The 20,144-nt window shown below is 37.9% G+C and overlaps 1 protein-coding gene across 1 annotated transcript in view; it reads right to left on the reverse strand.

Annotated features, from left to right (window-relative positions):
* Window positions 1-17,854, reverse strand: part of LOC104500410 (nesprin-1-like) — a gene marked incomplete at its 3' end in the record, with an annotated part of 40,559 nt that extends 22,705 nt beyond the window's left edge. Inside the window, exons 1-7 of the mRNA XM_010144049.1 lie at window positions 17,771-17,854; window positions 16,136-16,219; window positions 12,620-12,712; window positions 10,770-10,948; window positions 8,599-8,795; window positions 8,348-8,457; window positions 3,361-3,408 (exon numbers count right to left, since the gene is read on the reverse strand). Coding sequence (XP_010142351.1) covers window positions 3,361-3,408; window positions 8,348-8,457; window positions 8,599-8,795; window positions 10,770-10,948; window positions 12,620-12,712; window positions 16,136-16,219; window positions 17,771-17,854 — 795 coding nt within the window. The remainder of the gene's footprint in view (window positions 1-3,360; window positions 3,409-8,347; window positions 8,458-8,598; window positions 8,796-10,769; window positions 10,949-12,619; window positions 12,713-16,135; window positions 16,220-17,770) is intronic.
* Window positions 17,855-20,144: the final 2,290 nt, after the last annotated feature.

The following is a 20,144-nucleotide window of genomic DNA, read 5'->3' on the forward strand; positions in this document are numbered from 1 at the left end:
CCCCCCCCAAAAAAAAAAAAAAACCTGCAAAAAAACCCAAGCAAAAACCCTTTGGTATTAAATGCACTCTATTCATTAGAAGTTATAACTTTGAGACTATTGAGATCTCTACCAGTATTTAGCTGTCAGCTTCATACAGCAATGTGAGCAAAACAGGTATTTGAAAGATTCCTGTCAACATAGCTTTAAAATTCAGTAATGGCAAAAACCAAGTCTGACCAAATCTTTTTGAAATAGAATATCACCTTGATTAAGAACAAAAAATGGTACCTGAAGATGAACACAGGAACAGCCAGACCTCTCTTAAATCACATACCATTTATCTTACATTAAAAGATAAAGTTTACAAATTATATTGATTATTCTGTGCTCTTTTCATTATTTAATTAGACAATCTTCTGTTTATTTTGTTTAATTGCAGAAGATGGAGGTGTTTCAGTGATCACCTGGCTGAGTGCTGTGAAAGACACTGTGCAACAATACATTTGATTTATTCATTCATACTTTTTCACAGGTTTACAGTTCATTGCATCACTTACCACCTTCAAACTTGGTTCTGTGGTCCTTGCTTGATACAAAAGCACTTTTAAAATCTCAGTTTGGGTAACTGACATAGAAGATTCACTTAGACACCAAGGCACCTGCCACCAACACCCCCCAGGTTTAATGAGCTATTATTCTTACAATTTTCATTAGTGCCTAGTGGTTCTTACTCTTAGTAAAAAATATCAAAAGGATGTTCTCACAGATATATAAAATACTTTCTAAAGCCTGAACATCTGAATTAGTATCATCATGGCTTGGCTTTGCAAACGAACATTTGGGAAGGGTTTTCCCCACGCTTACTGATGGCTGATGGCGCTACAGGGCTTTGCAAACATGAGTGCACCCTTTGGGCCTGCACGGTGGATTTTTTAGGTGAGGCTCAGCGTGGGCGAAACTGGCTCCACCCTTTACACCTGAGGTTCATCTGCCAGGGCCTAGCGAGCTTGGACGGTGACAGCAAAGTCCTCGGGTCGTAGGTTTGGTTAGAGTGTCCTTCTCTGAGATGATGGATGCCTTACAGGGCTAAATGAGATCCATCTGCTCAGGTTTGGAGTCAGAGTTGTCCTTCTCCTAGGATGGTTGCCCCAAGGCTAGTAAGCCCATCCTGCCCGTGGACACACTTTGTCTGACCCTTCAGTTGAGACCTGTCTGGCCTGGGAGACCCCACCAGAGGCACATGCCACCACCAGCACAGCTCTCAACCTCACAAGGGCACGCAAGCTCCTTCCCCACGTCAAGGGGGTGCCCGTGAAAGAGTGAATTAATATGCAGATCAGAACAAAAACCATCAAAGAAAATTTATCTAGGATAATTATAACTATTTGTGTGTTCCCTAGCATGAGGATCACTGATCTGTGATCACCTTTATTTCAGTTTATCTAAGCCGCTATGACTTATTCTGCATGCAACTACCAAGCAGATTTTAAAGTATTAACTCATCCTGACACCATTCCATGAATATTCACTGATTTGCAGAGATGAACAGAACTGGAGCACTCAGCTGCCAAAGAACATCAAAGAAGGTAATTGGAGAAAAGTGTTTATGAGGTACAATTTAAATTTACAAAGGAAGTTTTCAGGCCAGACTCAAAATCAAAACATTATGTTATTAATACATATATACCAGAGTTAATTTGAAAATTACATAATACAGAATACTCTGATGTTTGAAGAGCTAAAAATGGATATCTGTGTTTTATGAGAAATTTAAATATGGACTGGAAAAGGAGTACTCTGTTGAGTTCTCTAATATGTAATTATAAAGCAGGTGAACTGTTCGAATTCTCAGATGCAGGTAGGACAGTTTTTTCAATGTGGAGTTTTAAGTCTAAACTGTCACCTATTTTTCAGGGATGTTGAACTATTGTGTGGCCTCTGTGCTGAGAAAATTGAGTCCTCTTAAAAATGTTTACACATTAATTCAATCGATTATGCTATTCCTTTTGAAAACCCTGGCTTATATACATGTGTTACTGAAACGTTCGCTGACAATAGTATCACAGATGCATAGTGAATGCTGAGCCAAGCATCACCTCCAGGGATGAGCTATTAATGACTATCTGTGAAAGTAGACGGTTAATCACTGGAAGAGCTCAGAAAGTTATTTTTGTAGCTGCTGCTCAGGAAATTCCTCTCACATTGGGGAACTCTGCAGACATAAAGATGTTGGAGGTGTCGGGATTATCTTCTGAATTACTTGCTCGTCACAGAACAAGACGAGAAAGGCTTTACATCAGAAATACTTTGGAGTGTGGAGTTTGCTTCCTCTATAGTTAAATTTATGCCAAATTGACAGAGCTTTCACCACTTCAAATCTCCACTAGCTTAAGCAGCACTGCACTGGGTCTGGGTAAGGCTAAGAATGTAAAACAAAGTTCCATTACAGCTGCCCAATCTTATTTGAATGGATTGATAACGTGGGAATAATTCTGCTATCGGTATTAATCCTCAACACATATTGCTAGTTAGAAAGACGTAATATGAGATGAACTGTTGAACATACTTTCTAGAAAATAACCTATTGCTTATATATTAAAAAAAACAAAAACCACGCACAAAAATGACTGTGGAACCAAGGTAATTAATTGGATCAGGTCAAATTATAAATCCCATTGACAGACTGCAATGACACCTATTATTTGTTTCATAATATATTCACTTACGCAGTTTTCCAATTTCACCTCTGAATGTTCATTTCATACACTCCATGTTAGATTTCTGAACTTCTCTCAGTTAATGTTAAAAAATGTCAAGTATCTAGATGTCCAAGATGATTAAAACAGCATATTTTTTAAACAATCCTAATTTATTTGAAAAAAGGAGCAGTGCATATCATGCAATAACACATGAATGCTCTCTCCTTCCAACCCACGCTTCACACACATCACTTACACAAATATACAATCTAGTATCTACTCTATAAACCTAAAGACATACAAAAATATCCATCTAAAATGAGATTAGATGAGTATAAATATTGATCTATAATCTATTTTTTCATGTTTATATCTATACTGAAGAAAAACAAAAGCTTAGTCTGAGAGATATTATAGCAAAGTTGACTTGCTTTTCTATAATATTTCTGTGAAATTATTTGCAAAATTCATCATTAGGCTGTTGAGACCAGCTCATGTAAGACAGTAGGGTTAGACATTATGTTAATCTATTTGGTTCTTTTCTTCAAAGATTAATGTAAGGCTAGAAAACCAATGTACATAAACCCACTCCAAATCTAAAGTCAAACAAGTGCAGGATAAAAACAAACAGGCATGAAAGGTCCAAGTCTACCAATTATTCTGTGCATATCACCCTTACCTTAAATTTCATAAAAGAAATGACAAAAGTTGGGATTGCTTGAAGTTCCTAGCAATATGAAACAAATAGGAAAACAAACAGAAGGGGAAAAAATAAAAAGCAAACAAAATAAAGCAAAGCAGACGAAGTCCAGAAAGAACAATAAAAGAGCCACAAAGATGTACTTATAATATTACCAATTTAATGTGTCTGCATCATATCTAGTGAGGTAGTTTTCATATTAATTCTGATTTCCAGATTACTAATCACTACATGATTTATCTTATCTGGAAGAATACTTAGAGTAACTGTGATTCTTTGAGATGCGTTGACTACAGAAATTCACATATGTGCATATCTGGTCCATGCATGAGATATTAGATGTCTTTAAATTCTGTGCAAATGCAAATAGCTGTTCCCTCTGACCACACATAAAAGATAAGATTCAATCATTGCTCCACTTCTTCCCATGCAAATTCCTTATAAACTGAGCATTGCATTAGGAAGGAAGTTAAATAGGAATTTGTGTGGACAATGCATCTTGAGGAAACAGTGGCAGATGAGTCGGCTGCAGGGCAGGGGAAGAGGATTACAAATCTTTCCCCACCTCCATCAAAAACCACCCAGACACCACTTTGAAGTGATTCTTCTATCTAAATGTGGGCATCTGCAAATGAGACAGTAAGTCCTTCAGTTCCTTTTGTTCAGATAGAAAAAAGGAGTTGCATCTAGCATCTACTGCCCAACTCATCTCATTCTACAGCAGACACTTAACACACGTCAGAGAGAATATGCCCTAAAAGTGCTTAATTTTGGAAAAAAAAGAAATGCAGAGTACCCCAGGAGTTTAAGGGATAAGACTCTTGCCAGGTTCCCCTTCCTGGATTCTACTACTTCCTTATACTAGACTTCAGGGGCAAGACAGAAAGGCTAAGCACAGGGGTATTATACAGGTCACAAAAATATAAAGCATGCCTGGACTTTTTAAATCAGCTGACAACCACATTTTATCTATCATTACTAAGGGAAGGATTTATCTGAGTCAGTTTTAACTCTGCTGAAATGCTACACAACACAAACTTCCAGAAGCCAGTTTACTTAGGACACCATCTTAAGAAAGATGCCATAGGGAAGAGTGTCTCTCTCTCGCTGATTACAGGTGGAGTGCAAGTACCTAGCTTTTAGATTCTTAAAGATGGATGAATCCTGTCCTAAATAACTGAAAAAACCCAACCAAACCAAACAAAAAACAAAGAAAAATTCCTAAAGAAAGCTTTATGACAGACCTGGACCCGCCAGGTCAGTAAGAAGGAATAGATACTGTTCGACCTTGCACCATTAGCTATGGTGATCACAATTCACTTACGTGGTTTCCACAAAACACAAAAGGGCCATTTTAAAATTAACTGATCTTACATTTTTGTTCTGATCTTGCATATCTTTGTATACCTAGAACAGAACCTGCAGACAACGCTTCTTGAAAATTAATTTGTTCTTTTTCAATCTAAATGGATTACGTAGTCACATAGATGTCTCGTATCTGATTCACTGCCAACTTGTGCACTGAGAAAAGCCTCTCTCCTTTACTTTTTATCCAGTCAATTGATTTAGCAAGGTGAAAAACCATGGGTGCAGAAAGGGGTTAAAAAAGATACTTAAATGGCTTGTGGGATCAAGAAAGTCAATTGCCATACTGATTCCAAGCAGTTACCTCTATCAAAAAAGACTTCCCTTAAACTTAAAGTGATAAGTTTGTGAATGTTTCCTCAAGTACTAAAGAAAAGCTCTTGCTTTTATAAACAGAAGCCACTTTTCTATTTTTTAAAGGAATTTAAATCTCCATTCTTGTCTGATGACATTAAGAAAAGAGCACTCCTCCTGCATTGCAAGAAGACCTCTACTGTCATCGTTTCATTAAATATATATATATAAAACTGTGCTCTTAAATATCATCACAGAATGGTTGTGGTTGAAAGTGACTTCTGGAGGTCATCTGGTCCAAAGCATCTGCTCAAGCAGTTTGGACCCTGTCCAGACAGTGTCTCCAAGGATGGAGACACCTCTCTGGGCAACCTGTCCCAGAGCTCAGTCACCTTCATGGTGAAAAAGTGCTTCTTGATATTCAGAGGGAACCTCTGGTGTTTTAGTTTGTGCCCACTGACCCTGGTGCTCTCACTGGGCACCACTAAAAAAAAGCCTGGCTTCATCCTGTTTGCACCCTCCCTTCAGGTATTTACACACACTGATAAGACTCCTGAGCCTTCTCTTCCCCAGTCTGAACAGCCCCAGCTCTCCCAGCCTTTCCTCATAGGGCAGATGCTCCACTTCCTTCTCCATCCTTGTGGTCCTTTGTTAGACTCTCCAATATGTCCAAGTCTCTTATACTGAGGAGTCAGAGCTGGACACAACATCCTCACCAGCTGACAATCTCCCTTGAGCTGCTAGCAACACAATCAATTTGGATCTGTTGTTGTGATAGCTTCACCTAACCTTGTGATTTAAATTATCCTTTGCCTAACTTTCACTTACTCACATGCAATTAAAGATGTGAAAGCACTCAATAAAAAAAAAAGCTCCACAAGATATTTGATTACAAAACATTTGATTGAGATTTTTTTTTCAATTTTCCCTTCAACTATTGGATAAATATGGAATGCAATACTTACATCTGTGTATTTTAAAACTGCTTTGCTGGATTTTCATCATTAGAATCTCTCCATAAGTATCATGTAATATGAATGACATTTACTTTGCCAAGGATTAGGATAGATATCTTCTTTCATCTAGCTATCCTGGAGTCAACAGATCAACTACGTTAACTCATGGCGTCTTTCCCCCTCCCCTCCAAAACTGTGTAAAATAAGGTCTTAGCATTTGGTGGAATTTGTATGTGATAGTCTGCCAAACCTATCATTGTGATTTCCTTGAGAACAGATCAAATATCTTAAAATGTAAGTTCTGAGCATGAGAAATTTATCTGCTGACAGATTTTCCCTGAGAAGTCGTAAGTAAAGCAGCTGAATGCAAAGTAAGTTTCCCTCTGTGATATATGACAGAAATACAAAAGTTCATAGTAATAAAAGACCAGTGTGCCAAAAGTCTAGCCCTTTGAGGACTTACATCTATCCAGTTCCAAACAGATGAAAGCACTGTGCTGTTTTTTCTCTGTATTTCACTGCTTCAGGGCCAGTGACTACTTGGGGTCCTGGACTTTTTGTGCATTGCTTACTGGCCTGGACCAGATCTCTTTACCAACAACCCATCATCACATGCCATGAGATCACACTTGGTACCACAACCAGAAGTGAAAGAAATAGAAGTTATGTGGACAGGACTAGGGAGTGAGGTATAGATTGGACATAAGTGACGGATAGGTATAAGAATTTCTCCAGAGCTAGATTAGCAGAATTTGTATCAAAAAAAAAAAAAATTGAGGGCCTCATCACTAGTTTTGTCTGGAGACCCCACAGGAGAAGTGGAGTTTGTCTAAAACTGCCAGACATCCCACCAGGAGTGCGAGAAGGAATATAGTTCTTCCCCAAGGAAACAAAGGATGATGAAACTAGAAATTTAGTGCAATGTCAATCTCTTACTTTCTTTTCAAAGCCTGGGAGTTACTAATTTCTGCAGTGTGACACGCAGGGAACCAGCAGTTCTATCAAAATTCACCTTGATTGCTACTGGAATATCTTAGCGACATCTAGGAAGAGGAAGTGGTCTTGAGCTAAGCATGTCAAACTGATGAATTCGTGTCATTTCACTTCCTAGTAATTCACTGGGAATTCTGGAGGCAACTCAGTAATTTCCCTTTCATGGCTCATGTGCTATGGTCTTTGTGGGTATAGTGAGAGGCAGTCAGGGCGTGGAGAGACTAAGTTCTGCATTCTCCTGCATCATCTCTGCATAAAGTTCAGGAGAAGGTGTTGAGGCTGTTCCTCAAAATGCAATCCTAGCACGGTCAGCAGACCTGACTGAGGCTGTTGGCAGCAGAAACTGCATTGTGTGCCATGGTATGGAGAAGACAGGACTGCCTTAGCCTGCCACAGGCCACAGTATGAGGCTTCAGTGCTCACTCCCTCTGCTTCAGCAGCCCAAATGCTCAGTGGGATGCTTTGACATCAGCTCATATATGTCCTCAGACCAAAGGTGCAGCAAGGAAAATGAAAAATTTCAGTGCTCAGGCACTGGAATCAGACAGAAAAGCTACAGCTGCCTTAGCCACACACTTTCAAAAGCTTTTCACTCCTTTCAAAGTTCTTCTATCGCTCTCCAGAGAATGCAAAGAAACACAAACAAAAAGTGATTCCTCTTTCTCTCTTGCTGGGGCTGAGCAGATTGTCTCAGCAGTGTTTCCTGTGTTTGCCACGAGGAAAGCAAATGATTAGGATTAGGAAGTGAGTCATGTTCACTTGGCACCACTGAGTATAGCCATTCCAGGGCAAAGCCAATGCACTAGAGCATACACAAAACAAAAAGCATGGAAAAAATATAAAGACTGAAAACTATTCCTTGGAGCAAATAGTCAAACATCACTGCAATGGAAAGAAACCTGTGTCAAAATTGTAACTGCCTCCCAAACCTAAAAGCCCAAACACTATACCTAAAAACAGGAATAGTCCAAGAGATCACTTATCCAGAAACTCGGTGTGATGAAAATAGACATGACACATTGCTTCAGGTAACAAATTATTGGAATCTCATTGGTGTTATGCTTGAAAACCTCTTAGGAACTCTAGGATCCAGCGCTTTGCTCTTCTTGACAATAACTGTGTTCTTTTTGGCTGCTACTGAAAATAGGAAAATTTTGTTTTCTCCATCTACTAGTTAACATCTGCAACATTGGTTCCTTTATTCTCAGCTAATCTTTCCCAGTTTTCTTACTGTGGTTGCTTTTCACTTGAACTGCTCACCAAAAGGAAACATAGTACACCACAAGAAAGCTATAAAATATATTTGTAAAGCACCCCCATGATAAACCGATTCTTAGGGTTACGCAACAGAAACTTACATCATTCTCCTGCACATCAGTTACTGTATGATGAGGATCAGGATAGTACTTCAAAAACTGGGCCACATAGGTCATGACAGACTTTTCATCAGGCTTGTCAACATCCACATCTAGACAAATATAGAACACAGTAAATTAGTTTTTAGCTGAATGTCATAAAATGCTGCTTAAATGTCCAAACACTATGAATTAGCACATCTGATTTAACCCATGCAAGTAGTTCAAACTTTTTTCAACTATGTATTGGGTACCTTCCGGATCAAGGAGCCTTGGAATTCCTAGTTCTGCTTCTGCAAGTGTGAAGGCTTCCTCCAGGTTTTCTCTGTTTGATTTTCCCTTCACTTTCTCCATGTCTACTAAATCTGGGCGGATAGCATGAATAATGGAATGAAATGCAACACCACTCCTCCAGCTTTGTCCGAAATCTTTGATTTCAATTCCAACTTGCCTAAAGAACACGAAAGAAAAAAAAGTAACTTGCAACAACATCAAGACTAGATGACATAGGGGAGGAGGCAGGATTCTCCACCAAGTACCCGCTCATCATTAAATCAAACCACTTGTTCATGTAGTAGTAACCAGATCAACTACGGCTCCTTCCATCCACTGCATAAATTCATTTTTTCCTATGAAGATCCAAGAGGTTTTTTGTTATACATATACTGCATTTGTCTCCAGTGGACTTGCTAGTGGCAATAAGCCAATGGTATTCTGAAAAAGTGAAGCGCACCAAGGTTCTCAAGGTTCTTGTATGACACACACAGAGTCTGTGGGTCTACGCAGCTCCATTCACTATTATTTTTCTCACTATAAAGCACTTCATTCCCCCTCCACTATAACCATAACCATTGCAGTTCAGTTAGGTACATCAGTAGAAACTCCATTAATCTGTTACCTTTTAAAATGAAAGCATGAACAGTGACATCACTTCTGTTCAAGTGAAAATGTAACACCCTGTTTTCTTTATAGCCTTACCAAAAGCACAAGTGATACCACAATTTCATATACCTAGAACACTTATGCATCCACTAAAATATAAACACAAACAATCAAGAAATAGCAATATACAACAAGAAAGTAATTAGAACAGAATGACACTTCTGACTGCTGCTTTTAAAAGTAATCCTGAATGGTAGGGTGACTGACAGACTGCAAGACTGTTTTTTTTCTTTGGGCATGCAGACTTCCTTTGAGGACACACTTAGACGCTAAGGTAGACTTGCCATTGGGAGGTGCACAGCAACAGTAACTCTGAACAAAGGCTTCATTCAAAGCCCACTGTGATCACTGAAATGTTTTCACTGACTTTAACAAGACAGCCCTTGCAAATCACAACACGAAGCAGGGCTAGGCAAAGCGTACCATATTTCCTCTAGGCTTCTTTCAACACGTTCCACCTATTCTTCCCAATAATGATGACAGTTTCATTTGTTAACCTCTTTGCTTGTATTTTGTTTGTTTACATGTATGGAAATTGCAGCTGACCACTCTCAGTTGCTTGTCTCTTTCTGACAACAATGCAACGGAAGAATGCCAAATCAGACTGCACTGCAGTATAAATTACTGTGTTCTACCTGTTTATTGGACAACTGGAGGAAGTCTGAATATTTACTATTATATTTCCTTTCTCTGAGGCACCATTCCATAACTGGTCATGTGCCCTCCAGATTTTGCATGACTATTCTCTTCAAAAAGCAGTGATTCCATAATTTGAACAAATAAATCCATTTTATTCTTTTACACCTTTGATTTTTATGTTCTCATTGTGGAAGCTATTAAACTACTATTGTATCTTTAATGTATGCTTTTTTAAATGCCTTTTTGGAAGCAGAGCAAACGTGGGATAATTATACCAAATAAAGAAGAAGATTATTAAGTTAACAAGAGACAGCAAGAAATAATTCCAAAATACCTTGTATTAAAAGGAATGAAAATTCAGGGCAATTTTTGTAGTAATACGTCCCTTGTGTCACAAAACTGCAGAAGGATATTCATAACTTATCTCCTGCCTTTCAACAGCAAGTGACAGAATTTACTGCTCCTACAAGCTCTGTCACCGAGGAATGCTAAATCGGTGTGGAACTTTCATTGTCACGTTGAATGTTTTGGCAACAGGTCTAATACACTGTCATTCAGACATTTAATTCCCCTTTCAGTTCCTCATTCTGTCAAAGATAATTCCATTCATTGTTCATAAACTATAAAATATGATTGCTTGTAAAATTAATGCAAAATTTTATTTATTACTTGCTTGTTGTATAGTGGTAACATTTAACAGTTTCACTTGTCAAAAAGAACATGATCCCAGGGAGGTGCTATTTAAATACAGAGCAAAAGGACAACCCCTGACCAAGAGTGTTTAGAATCTGAAGAAAATGTTTGCACTGAAGATACAAATTCAGTTCATTTGTAGGTTACTTACTTTGCTGCTGTGTACTGTATCCATTTTAACAAGGCCTTCCTGGCGCTTCCCTGGACCTTGGTTACCACCTTCCGTTTGCTTGGAGGACTCGCAGTTTCTGAACTGACAACACTCTCCACAGAAGAAGTGCTGCTAGACAATGACTGCAGCTGTGGGAGGTTGCTGGTAAACTCTTCAATCTGTGGAGAAAGAATGTTAATGAACTGTTTGTAGTTAATCTTCTTAATTCACACTAGTTTCTTAAATAATTTCCTAATAAAATAAAGTTTCCTGACAAAATAAAGTTGGGCGGAAGCTATGATTAACAAGCTGTGCTTTATTTAACTGTACAAGAAAGTAGCTTCAAACATGCTAAAGTATGTGCCCAGAGGATGGTCTTATTTCTGAAGTACAAGACTTCTCGTAATCATTGACTTTCTTGACATCCCTCAACTAAAACAATACGCAAGCCTGTCATGTTATCTATTTCGACAAATTACCATTGAAATAGGAAACAATGGCTTATGTTTAAGCTTGAACTCAAAATTATAAAACAATCCACTAATTTCAGAGGAGGCTCATTCAATTAAAGGATGGAAGTAACCTCATCTGGATAGTTCTTTATTTACCATTGCACTGTTTTGGCATAAATTCAAGCGTGGTTTTGCTTAGAGGTACTTTGTGAAGCAATAGTGAATGTACTGCAGGCAAAGTGCATTAGCAGTGCTTGCCGAGGGGGTATGACAGTTACTCACATCATGCCTTTCACCAAACAAAAGTCAATAATGTGACTCTTAAGAACATTAAGTTGACCAGCAATTTTGTTCTTTAATGTGAAAAAGTTATATCCAGAGGACATTGCAAGACTGTCTACGCTTTCTACTTATAAAACAATGTGTTGTCACATCACAGAATGAATCTGACACAACGAGAATCACAGCTCATGCATTTCTGCATGTTAAAATTCATGTTAAAATTATGGATCTGCCTGCGACATCTAAAGAAAAGCTCTAAAAAAAAATGACCCAGCTAAAACTGATGCAGAGAACTCAAGTTTCAGTAACTCTGAGAAGCATCATTTTCCCTATTCATCTCAATGAGCTAGAAATTAAAATAAAAATGTTAATATCATTCTGGTTAACATTCCTTCTTCCGAGGAGATCTAAATCATTGAGGCGTTACACCGGTTGCTGCTTTAGGAGAACAGCATGCCTGAGACACGAACGTGACATAACAAGAGAGCCAGAACCAAAGAACACCATAAAGAAAAGCAACAAAATCAGTTGTTCTTTTAATTACTGAGCAGTGACTCATTTTGTTAACTCATATGGACAGGATTTAGAAAACCTTTTTTCCCTCCCACCTAACTCCAACAGAATGCAAATTATTTCTCCTCTACAAATTCAAACCCCTCTCAATTTACACCATTCACAGCTAAATCCTGTCCTTGCACATATCTGCATCTCTCAGTGAAATCAGTGTGTTTACATGTATTGCCTGAAAATAATTACTGTCTGACATCAAGTGTGCTGGAATTAGACGTACAGCACAATTAAACTGAGGTTGCTAAAGGTACTTGTACCAAGAATCCACAGTTCTGTTTTTCTTGTTGGTGTCTTGTATTCTTCAGGGAAATTGTAGGAAGAAAATCCATTCTAGGCCCGGGCCAACATATTCCAAAGACAAGTATCTAATTTTACTCATTGTGAAGCACCCCTACCATCAACTATTTATTTATTCATTATCAGATCCTCAGTTAATTATAAAGTGACTTATCAGTGGTGAAAGACTGGAACTAGTCCAGTTCCTATGAAACGACCATCTGAACCATTATTTGAGCAAGCTAAGCTGAAGTATACAAAATTCAGTACCTGAAAATATAAAATTATGGTCCACACCAATCCAAGCACAATAGAAGGCCTGCCATCAGCAATATCAGTTGAGTTTATGTTGACAAGTTTAATCTGTATAGGAAAGAAAACATGTTATTACCACAGACAGGGAATGATAACAGTTATGAAACACATTTCAAACAGGTTTTACATTTTTAATGCATTTTTGCAATTGAATAACATGTTCCTTAATTTAAAAAAAAAAACAAAACAGTGAATGGTGCAATTTCCCTTTTAGACAAGCACTGTAGGCAATGTGAGATTTTTAAGACCATTGCATGCTATTATTTGTAAGAAAAAACATTTAATTTCAAGCAGAAAACCCAAGAAAAATTACATAGAAGCATAATACAAACCGGAGATCCTCTGTATACGGACTAGCATGAAAAGAAAGGGAAAAGGATGATACAAAAATAATTTTTAAATAATTATTAGGAAAATGCATTATTTTAACTTTTTCATGCGAAGAAAGCACATTTTTGGCACATCTTACAATACAATTAATAAGGAAAACAAATTAAGTACTCCATAACCTATTTTAAATTATGCAGGGATTTCTTGCTATAGTTCTAACAGATTTGTAATGGAAAGGAAAAAGTGGCTTTAAGTATAAACAAGGAAAAGAAAAGAGAGGGAGGGAGAAAGCACAGAAGAAAGGAGGTAAGAAAGAATACCACAGTTCTCCAGTAGAGAGCCTTTTATTGTAAAGGATATTATCACCCTGATTAAGGCTCCCTTGCAAGCTATAACTATAGTTATAACTACATAGTTATCATATCAAACTATGTAGTTGTAACTATAGTTATTTTACAAAAAGAAAAGAGTTGTAAAGGTCATGTGAAGTTTTTCAACAGAACCAGGAACAGACTGCATGACTTAACTCACAAACTCTAATCTGTAGTCTGAATAAAGTATCACACTAAAATATGCTCATAAGATAAAAGGCACTAGAGGAGGGGATAAAGAGTATATAATAAAGGAATTAACAGGTGGATAATGCCCAAGGAAATGGAATAAAACAGGTACTATTGGAAAATCAGCAAATGTTAATATTTATTTCCTCAGCTAAACTAAGAGTCTGACATCAATCATGATATAAATACGAAAGGCTGCTAAAGCGTTCATGCACTGCAAGCTTGTTTATAGACAAAGGTTATGGAAAAACCTTGAAGAACACGTTAAAGAAAAGCAGGAAAACGATTTTAGGTGACCTCATTTGTCTCCCGCAAAGAGATAAAAGACTGAAGGTCTCTGAATCAGCAGCTGGAAACCCACTAGATAATGTCAGAAGCAAAAAAAAAAAGTTGCTGCTCAGGACTGTGAAGCTCTTTTCAGAATTAAAATTCCACAGGCTGCTTGGGAAGAGGCAGAGGAGAAATCCCCACATATTTCCAGTCCACTCTACCAAGAAATCTGACAAAACTCTGGGAAAACTGACCTTACTTGCTTCTCTACCAGTCAATAAAAAAACCTTTTCTATTACCTCTTGAAGAAAAATAAACCAAGACTCTCGTTCTCTTAGCTGGAGCCATTCCAAGAAAAGCTTTTCTTTTTCTGGAAGGCGAGGTTTTTCTTATACGTATTACAGATCAAAAGACTCAGTTAAAGCTTCTGATTAGGCTGCTGTTTTCACAGAAGCACAGCCTACCTAGTTACTGAGTTACCTTCGTCTTACACTCCCCTAATACAGATCTAAACCTACAAAATAAACTTTTCAGAACCATGAAAACAACCACTTTGGTCCAGAATGATATCTGTTAATTGCCAGCTGCATTTTGCAGTGTAAAAGGAGTATTTACAGAAGTCTGTTTAGGCAGTGAAAACAGGAAGTTGATTAAATGTGTAATAAACTTTACCTACGGGGAAGCCTGTGGAGAAAGGAGACCCTGCTGGCACTCCCTAAAGCGCTACAGACACCCATCCCTGTTTATTCACCTTTGAGGAGAGACTAGGGACTGCACTTAGCTACTGTAGAGGCATTTGTTGTCAGAACTGCATCTCCACCTTCTCTTGGAGGAAAAGAGTGACAGTCTGGATAGCTGCATCCTTCAGGCTGGATTTAACTGAGCGACCACCTGCTAGTGTACACCAGTCTACCCAACACAGTGCACATTTCCAGCTCCCTCTAGAAGAAAATCTGGCATATTGATGCAAAACACATACAAAAATAATAAAGAAAACTCCAGATAAAAATACTCAGATATCAGGAGTGAGAATAAGGTTCTCCATTTCCGGCAATCTATCTTGATGTTCAGCAGAGTCAGTTATCCAGCTGCGCTGCTATATTATTTCTGGGCTCTCAGCTGGGTCATTCAAAGTTCAGGTCACCCACTATGCTGTGACATGTAGACTAGGGGAACATAGGTTTTTTGCTCTTTATCCCAGCCTTGTCTTAGGTTATACAGGTCTCATCAGGAAGCAGTTCGCTTTGTATTTAAGCCTCCACTCTCAGCCTGCATGTGATATGGTTTGTATCAACAAACATACTACGTAAAATAATGAAATTGTAAGCTAACTGTAAACTAAGCCTGAATTATGCTTCAGGAATATCTTTGTCTTTGTTTTGGTTATATATTTTTCAATTAAAAAAATTTCTTTTATAGACTTCTTTCTATGGGCATCTGCTAAGATTGTTTCCCATGTAACAGAAATATAATTAGGTCAAGATGCCATAGGGTTAAAAAGAGGGAACAATGCCAAAACCCAATAACTACCATTGTACAGCACTGTGGAGACATGAAGTTCATCAGGTGTTGCACTGAGAAAAACTGAACTAAAATGCAGAAAGAAGAACAAAACATCTGCAATCTAAAAAAACCAGATACAAGTCATTACAATATAGAGAGTAAAGTCAGGAAACAAGGTGGAAGCAGATTCTGTTCATTTGACATTCATACCTAGATCATACTGAGCTTTTAGGTTTTCTGTCTTTTGTTAAATATATGAAATACTTTGTTTCATTTCTAAAATAGCCACAGCACTGACTACCAGAATCAATCCGGGAATTAGTCTGTAGTCCTGCCAAGCTAATAAGGAGTCACACAGTTCTAAATTTCCATGTCTATACTTTCAGGGAGTAGAGTTTTGCATATACAACCTAGTGAAGCCCATAAATCTATTCTTTTAATTATAAATGAATGTATCTGTATCTACTGATCATTGCTCTTTGAGAACAGCAATAGTAAAGTAGGGGACACGAGGAGATGAAGAGAACATTAAAAAAAAAAGAAAAGAAAAAAGAAAGGAGATCATCCAAGGTTATTCTAACTAAATATACAAAATAAGAAAAGTTTTACCTTATGCATTGTATGCATATTTGTGTTGGGTCTTGTCATTTTTACTTTACAGCAGCTTTTAGGCACTGTTTAGGTACTGAAGACTACATATATAGCTCAAATTTTGCTGAATAAGAACAGGTAGGTGGACACAAACCATAAATTTAAGAAAAGAAATAGAAAAGAAGGAAAAATCAGTACTAGGAGCTACCAAACCTACCCGTCTTCCTTCTAGAAACTTAAGAGCTGTGCCAATGTTGGCAACCCAGTGAATTCTCTTCAGGTGACGTCCCTGCTCACAAGGCTTAAAGAGAAAGAAGAGTGCAAAATCCTAATTAAAGTCATGCCAATTTGCTGCAAAAATGAAGTTTCAGATTATTATAAATGCCTATGTACACACCATAGACTGATTTACATGTAAGAGTTTTGCTTGGAACAGTGAAATTGTATCTTTGCATATAGCAACGGGGAGGAGTGACAGATACAGAGGACGTAAATGTGATACTTCTACTATTAAAAAGTTATCAATAACTTAATAACCTCAGGATGCAAGCTGTTGGCTTCAGTCCATAAGCTACTACTATTTTTATACACATGCACATATATATATATTCACATGTGTTTAAGAGAAGGCAAAAATTTTCTCAGTAAAATATTTTTGCCTGCAAAGGAGAAGTCAAGGTGGTAGTTATTTTAAAAAAAAAAAATCAATCTGCAGTGAAGACATTTTACCTAGAGGATTTTTATCCACTCTCTCTAATACTTTATTGGTGATTAAAAACTCCAACTATCACAAACTCTCATTGAACAAAGAATTTTGCTGAATTTCAGACATGTAGGCTAAAAAAACAAAAAGACATCATTATTTGAATCAAATCAAGAACATATCCTCATCTTTTACTAATTAATACAGGCAGGATACAATCCAGGGAATTTCATTGTAACAGGTGACATCACACGAATTATTTTTCTATTTTACTACTTCTGTTTTGCCACAAGAGGGAGACTTGCTGTCTTAGACGAGCAGAAACAGGCGGATTTCAAAACCGCAAAAACACACTTCAAAGTGTAGCTTTTTTCCCCATCTTACAGTAAAATCACTCTTGCAGGATACCTAATTTGGGGTATCATCTGCAATCAAAACAGAGACGAAATACGAAAGAGGCAAAAGCGTGGCACTTGCAAATTGCGTGCATGTGAGGAACAGGTCACATCAACGGACTGTTGGTTGCTCTCTTCCCTAGACGCTGCCACTCCATCTTCAAGACTGTTTGGGAAAAGTGAGAGCCTTGGCCTTAAAACCTTGGTTTTCTCCCACTTCACACGCCCAAAACCATCCTGGCTCCCAAGAGAGCCTTTTTGCCATGTGCACACCGTGGCCTCTGAGCACGCCTTGGATATGAAAAAGCCATTTGACATCAGTTAAGGTCCTTACAGTAGCTGCTTTGCTACTGTAAAGGTAAATGGATATAACACCCTATGAAACTTGAGCGGCTCACTTTTTTTTTTTTACAGAGAGAAAGCCATAAATTTTTCAACATGGATAGAAATACCTTGCAGTTTAGCCCTTGGTTGTGCCATAGCAGTAACACCCAGACGAACTGCTCAGACTAATACAAATAAGCAATTTTTATGAACTACTAAGACAAAATTAATAGAAAACGCATAAAATCAGAATGTCAGTCTGTAATAATATTCTGTTTGTTTGTTTTGTATCCAGATAGACCACTCTGTGAATAAATTTATTTAAGCAATCAGGTTTTTTACAATATTCAAACATAGAAACATTTACAAAATTGTATCCTAGCGAGGTTACATAACAGTCTTGTATATTCATAAGGAAGGAAGTTCTTACCAGCTTCTGTCCTGAAAGAACTTCCAAAAGGGCAATTAGCATTACCCCATCTTTGATATCTTCAAACAGATCATTCACCAGCATGGGAGGATTGCGCTGAAAAGGGAGAAGACTTCAGATATTGTAAAGGTTCACCAGCATTACAACCCACCTCCCTTCCTTTTGAACAAGGGCACAAAAAGTGGCTGGTCCTCTTCTTCACATTTTATAATGTTTAATAGCAATGTATCATTTGACCATTGCTTTGCCACCATATCTTTTAACTATTTAACATTTCTGGTGCAGGACTGTGACGCTAGATGCTTTCTGACACTAATGATACAATGGAAAAGCCTCCTGCTCCCTAGAACAAACAACTGCCTGTGAGTCTACAAAAAACGCAAAACCTACAGATGTACTATCACAGTCACATTTCAATCTATCAGCGTATTTTGCCATGTTAAGTGTGTCACAGAAATTTCACACTTTCAGCCTGAGCAACGCAAGGAGCTGAATGAAGGGAAGATCCCCGAAGTGGTGTAGCTGGTGGAGCAATGCTGCTACTTTCTCACAGCTGACAGTTGTTACACTAAGTTGACGCGTTTCCCTCCTCTCCTCCAGCCCTTGCAGGCTTCCAGTACTGTTAGCACCATGTCAGCTTCAACTGAGGAGGAATTGCTTAGCATATGTCTTTACATTCACAAACACAACAATGATAATACTGGAAAATATGTAAAAAGATGATGTTTTAGGAACTTTGAATAATGAGGTCACATCATTACAGTCTATTTTCTTAAACACATTCCAGTTTGTGGAACTATGGCTCTCAGCTGGTCAGTACTTTAAAGATCACAAAATGTCTCTTAGAAACAAAAAGTTAAAAGTTGTTCCAGGTGAAATAAATGAAATAAACACCCTCTAGTTTCCCTGAGCTTGCCAGCATTCATATACCTGTTAATTAATACCTGGTAATTCGCTAAAATGAAATCAGGCTACAACATTCTTGAAATTACTTTAGGTTTAGTCATTTGCTTTCAGGGTACTTCTGAGAAAAAAAAAAAAATGTTTGTATAACACCTTGACCTTTTACTTCTGTTTTGTAGAAACATAGATTTGAAAAGATGAACTTAACAAATGAAACACTGCTCTTGAAAAGGTAAAAATGCTGTCACAAACAAGGAGAAAGAAATTCTTTCTAGTTCCCAACATCAAAACATCCTACCAACATTGTTCAGCTTGGATGAACTAATATTTTAGTGAGATATAATTTTGGCAAAAAGTGGAAAAAGATCTCCTTTGCTGAAATCAGACTTCATCTGAGATTTGACGTGCTCCAATAGCCACAATAATAAAAGAGTCTATTTTCTCAAGTATACAAGATAAAGCAGCATTACAACTTATTACAAGGGTATATTTAATCATAGTTCTTTTTTTATTTCCTGCCAACGCAACAGATAATGGATCATGTTCTTCCTTAATATAACACCAAAGAAATCAATGGACCAAACAGGTCACTGATAATTAATTTGTCCTAGTCTTCCATTACAGGCAGTTGACATCAACACCATTAATTTTTCTCACCTTCTGTTATCATTTCATGTTTTAAGTTCAGAGCAGCCTTAGTTTTATGATATAATACTGGAGAATTGAGTGCTAAAAGAATTCAGCAACAAAACAAGAGGATTATAGCAGCTGGCATCCTAATCCAACAGGAGGTGAAGGCCTAAAAAACCTCTCCACCTGCCTAAATGCCCCAGCAGTGAGGTTTGTCTCTTGATTTTCACTCTGCAGTAATGAAGAGAGACAGGTTCTTATAGGTGGTGGTTTAGGATACTTTTAGGTTGAAGGGTGAGATTTACAGTGCTCTGTAACCCTTGCGCTCACAACAGTGCCTGTCAGATGGTCTGTTTAAGCACAAAGCAGCTTCCTTCCAGCCTGAGGGGTTTGGTATCCTTACTCTCAGATTACAGGACAGGACAGAATTTTCCTCATCCCAATGTGAAGTCAAAAGGGAACTCTTCTCTGGAACTTGTGTGCAAAGTCTGAGAAGCACCTCTGGCTTCCATGGTGTATAGCTTCACACTACAGATAAAATTTGATTGCCAGCGTCAGGCTCTTGCTCTGAACCACCCTCCACTGGTCACTCCTCACTGACAGAAGTTACAAGAACAGGATTTGCATCCTAACTGAGGCAGGGTACTAAGGGAAGGCAGTAGAAGTATCCCCGAAGACATCATCCAAGTAAATTAACACCTACAGTACTTTCCCTCTGCACCATAGTTAATGCTGAAGCAAACACTGGAAACTACCTTTGCTACATTAATTTTCAAAAACTGCTAAAAATCCACATCCACATACAGGAAATCTGTGCAACTACTGAATTTGTCTCTGTAGG

Source organism: Buceros rhinoceros, unplaced genomic scaffold, assembly GCF_000710305.1.
Source record: "Buceros rhinoceros silvestris isolate BGI_N320 unplaced genomic scaffold, ASM71030v1 scaffold9849, whole genome shotgun sequence".
Lineage (NCBI taxonomy): Eukaryota > Metazoa > Chordata > Aves > Bucerotiformes > Bucerotidae > Buceros > Buceros rhinoceros.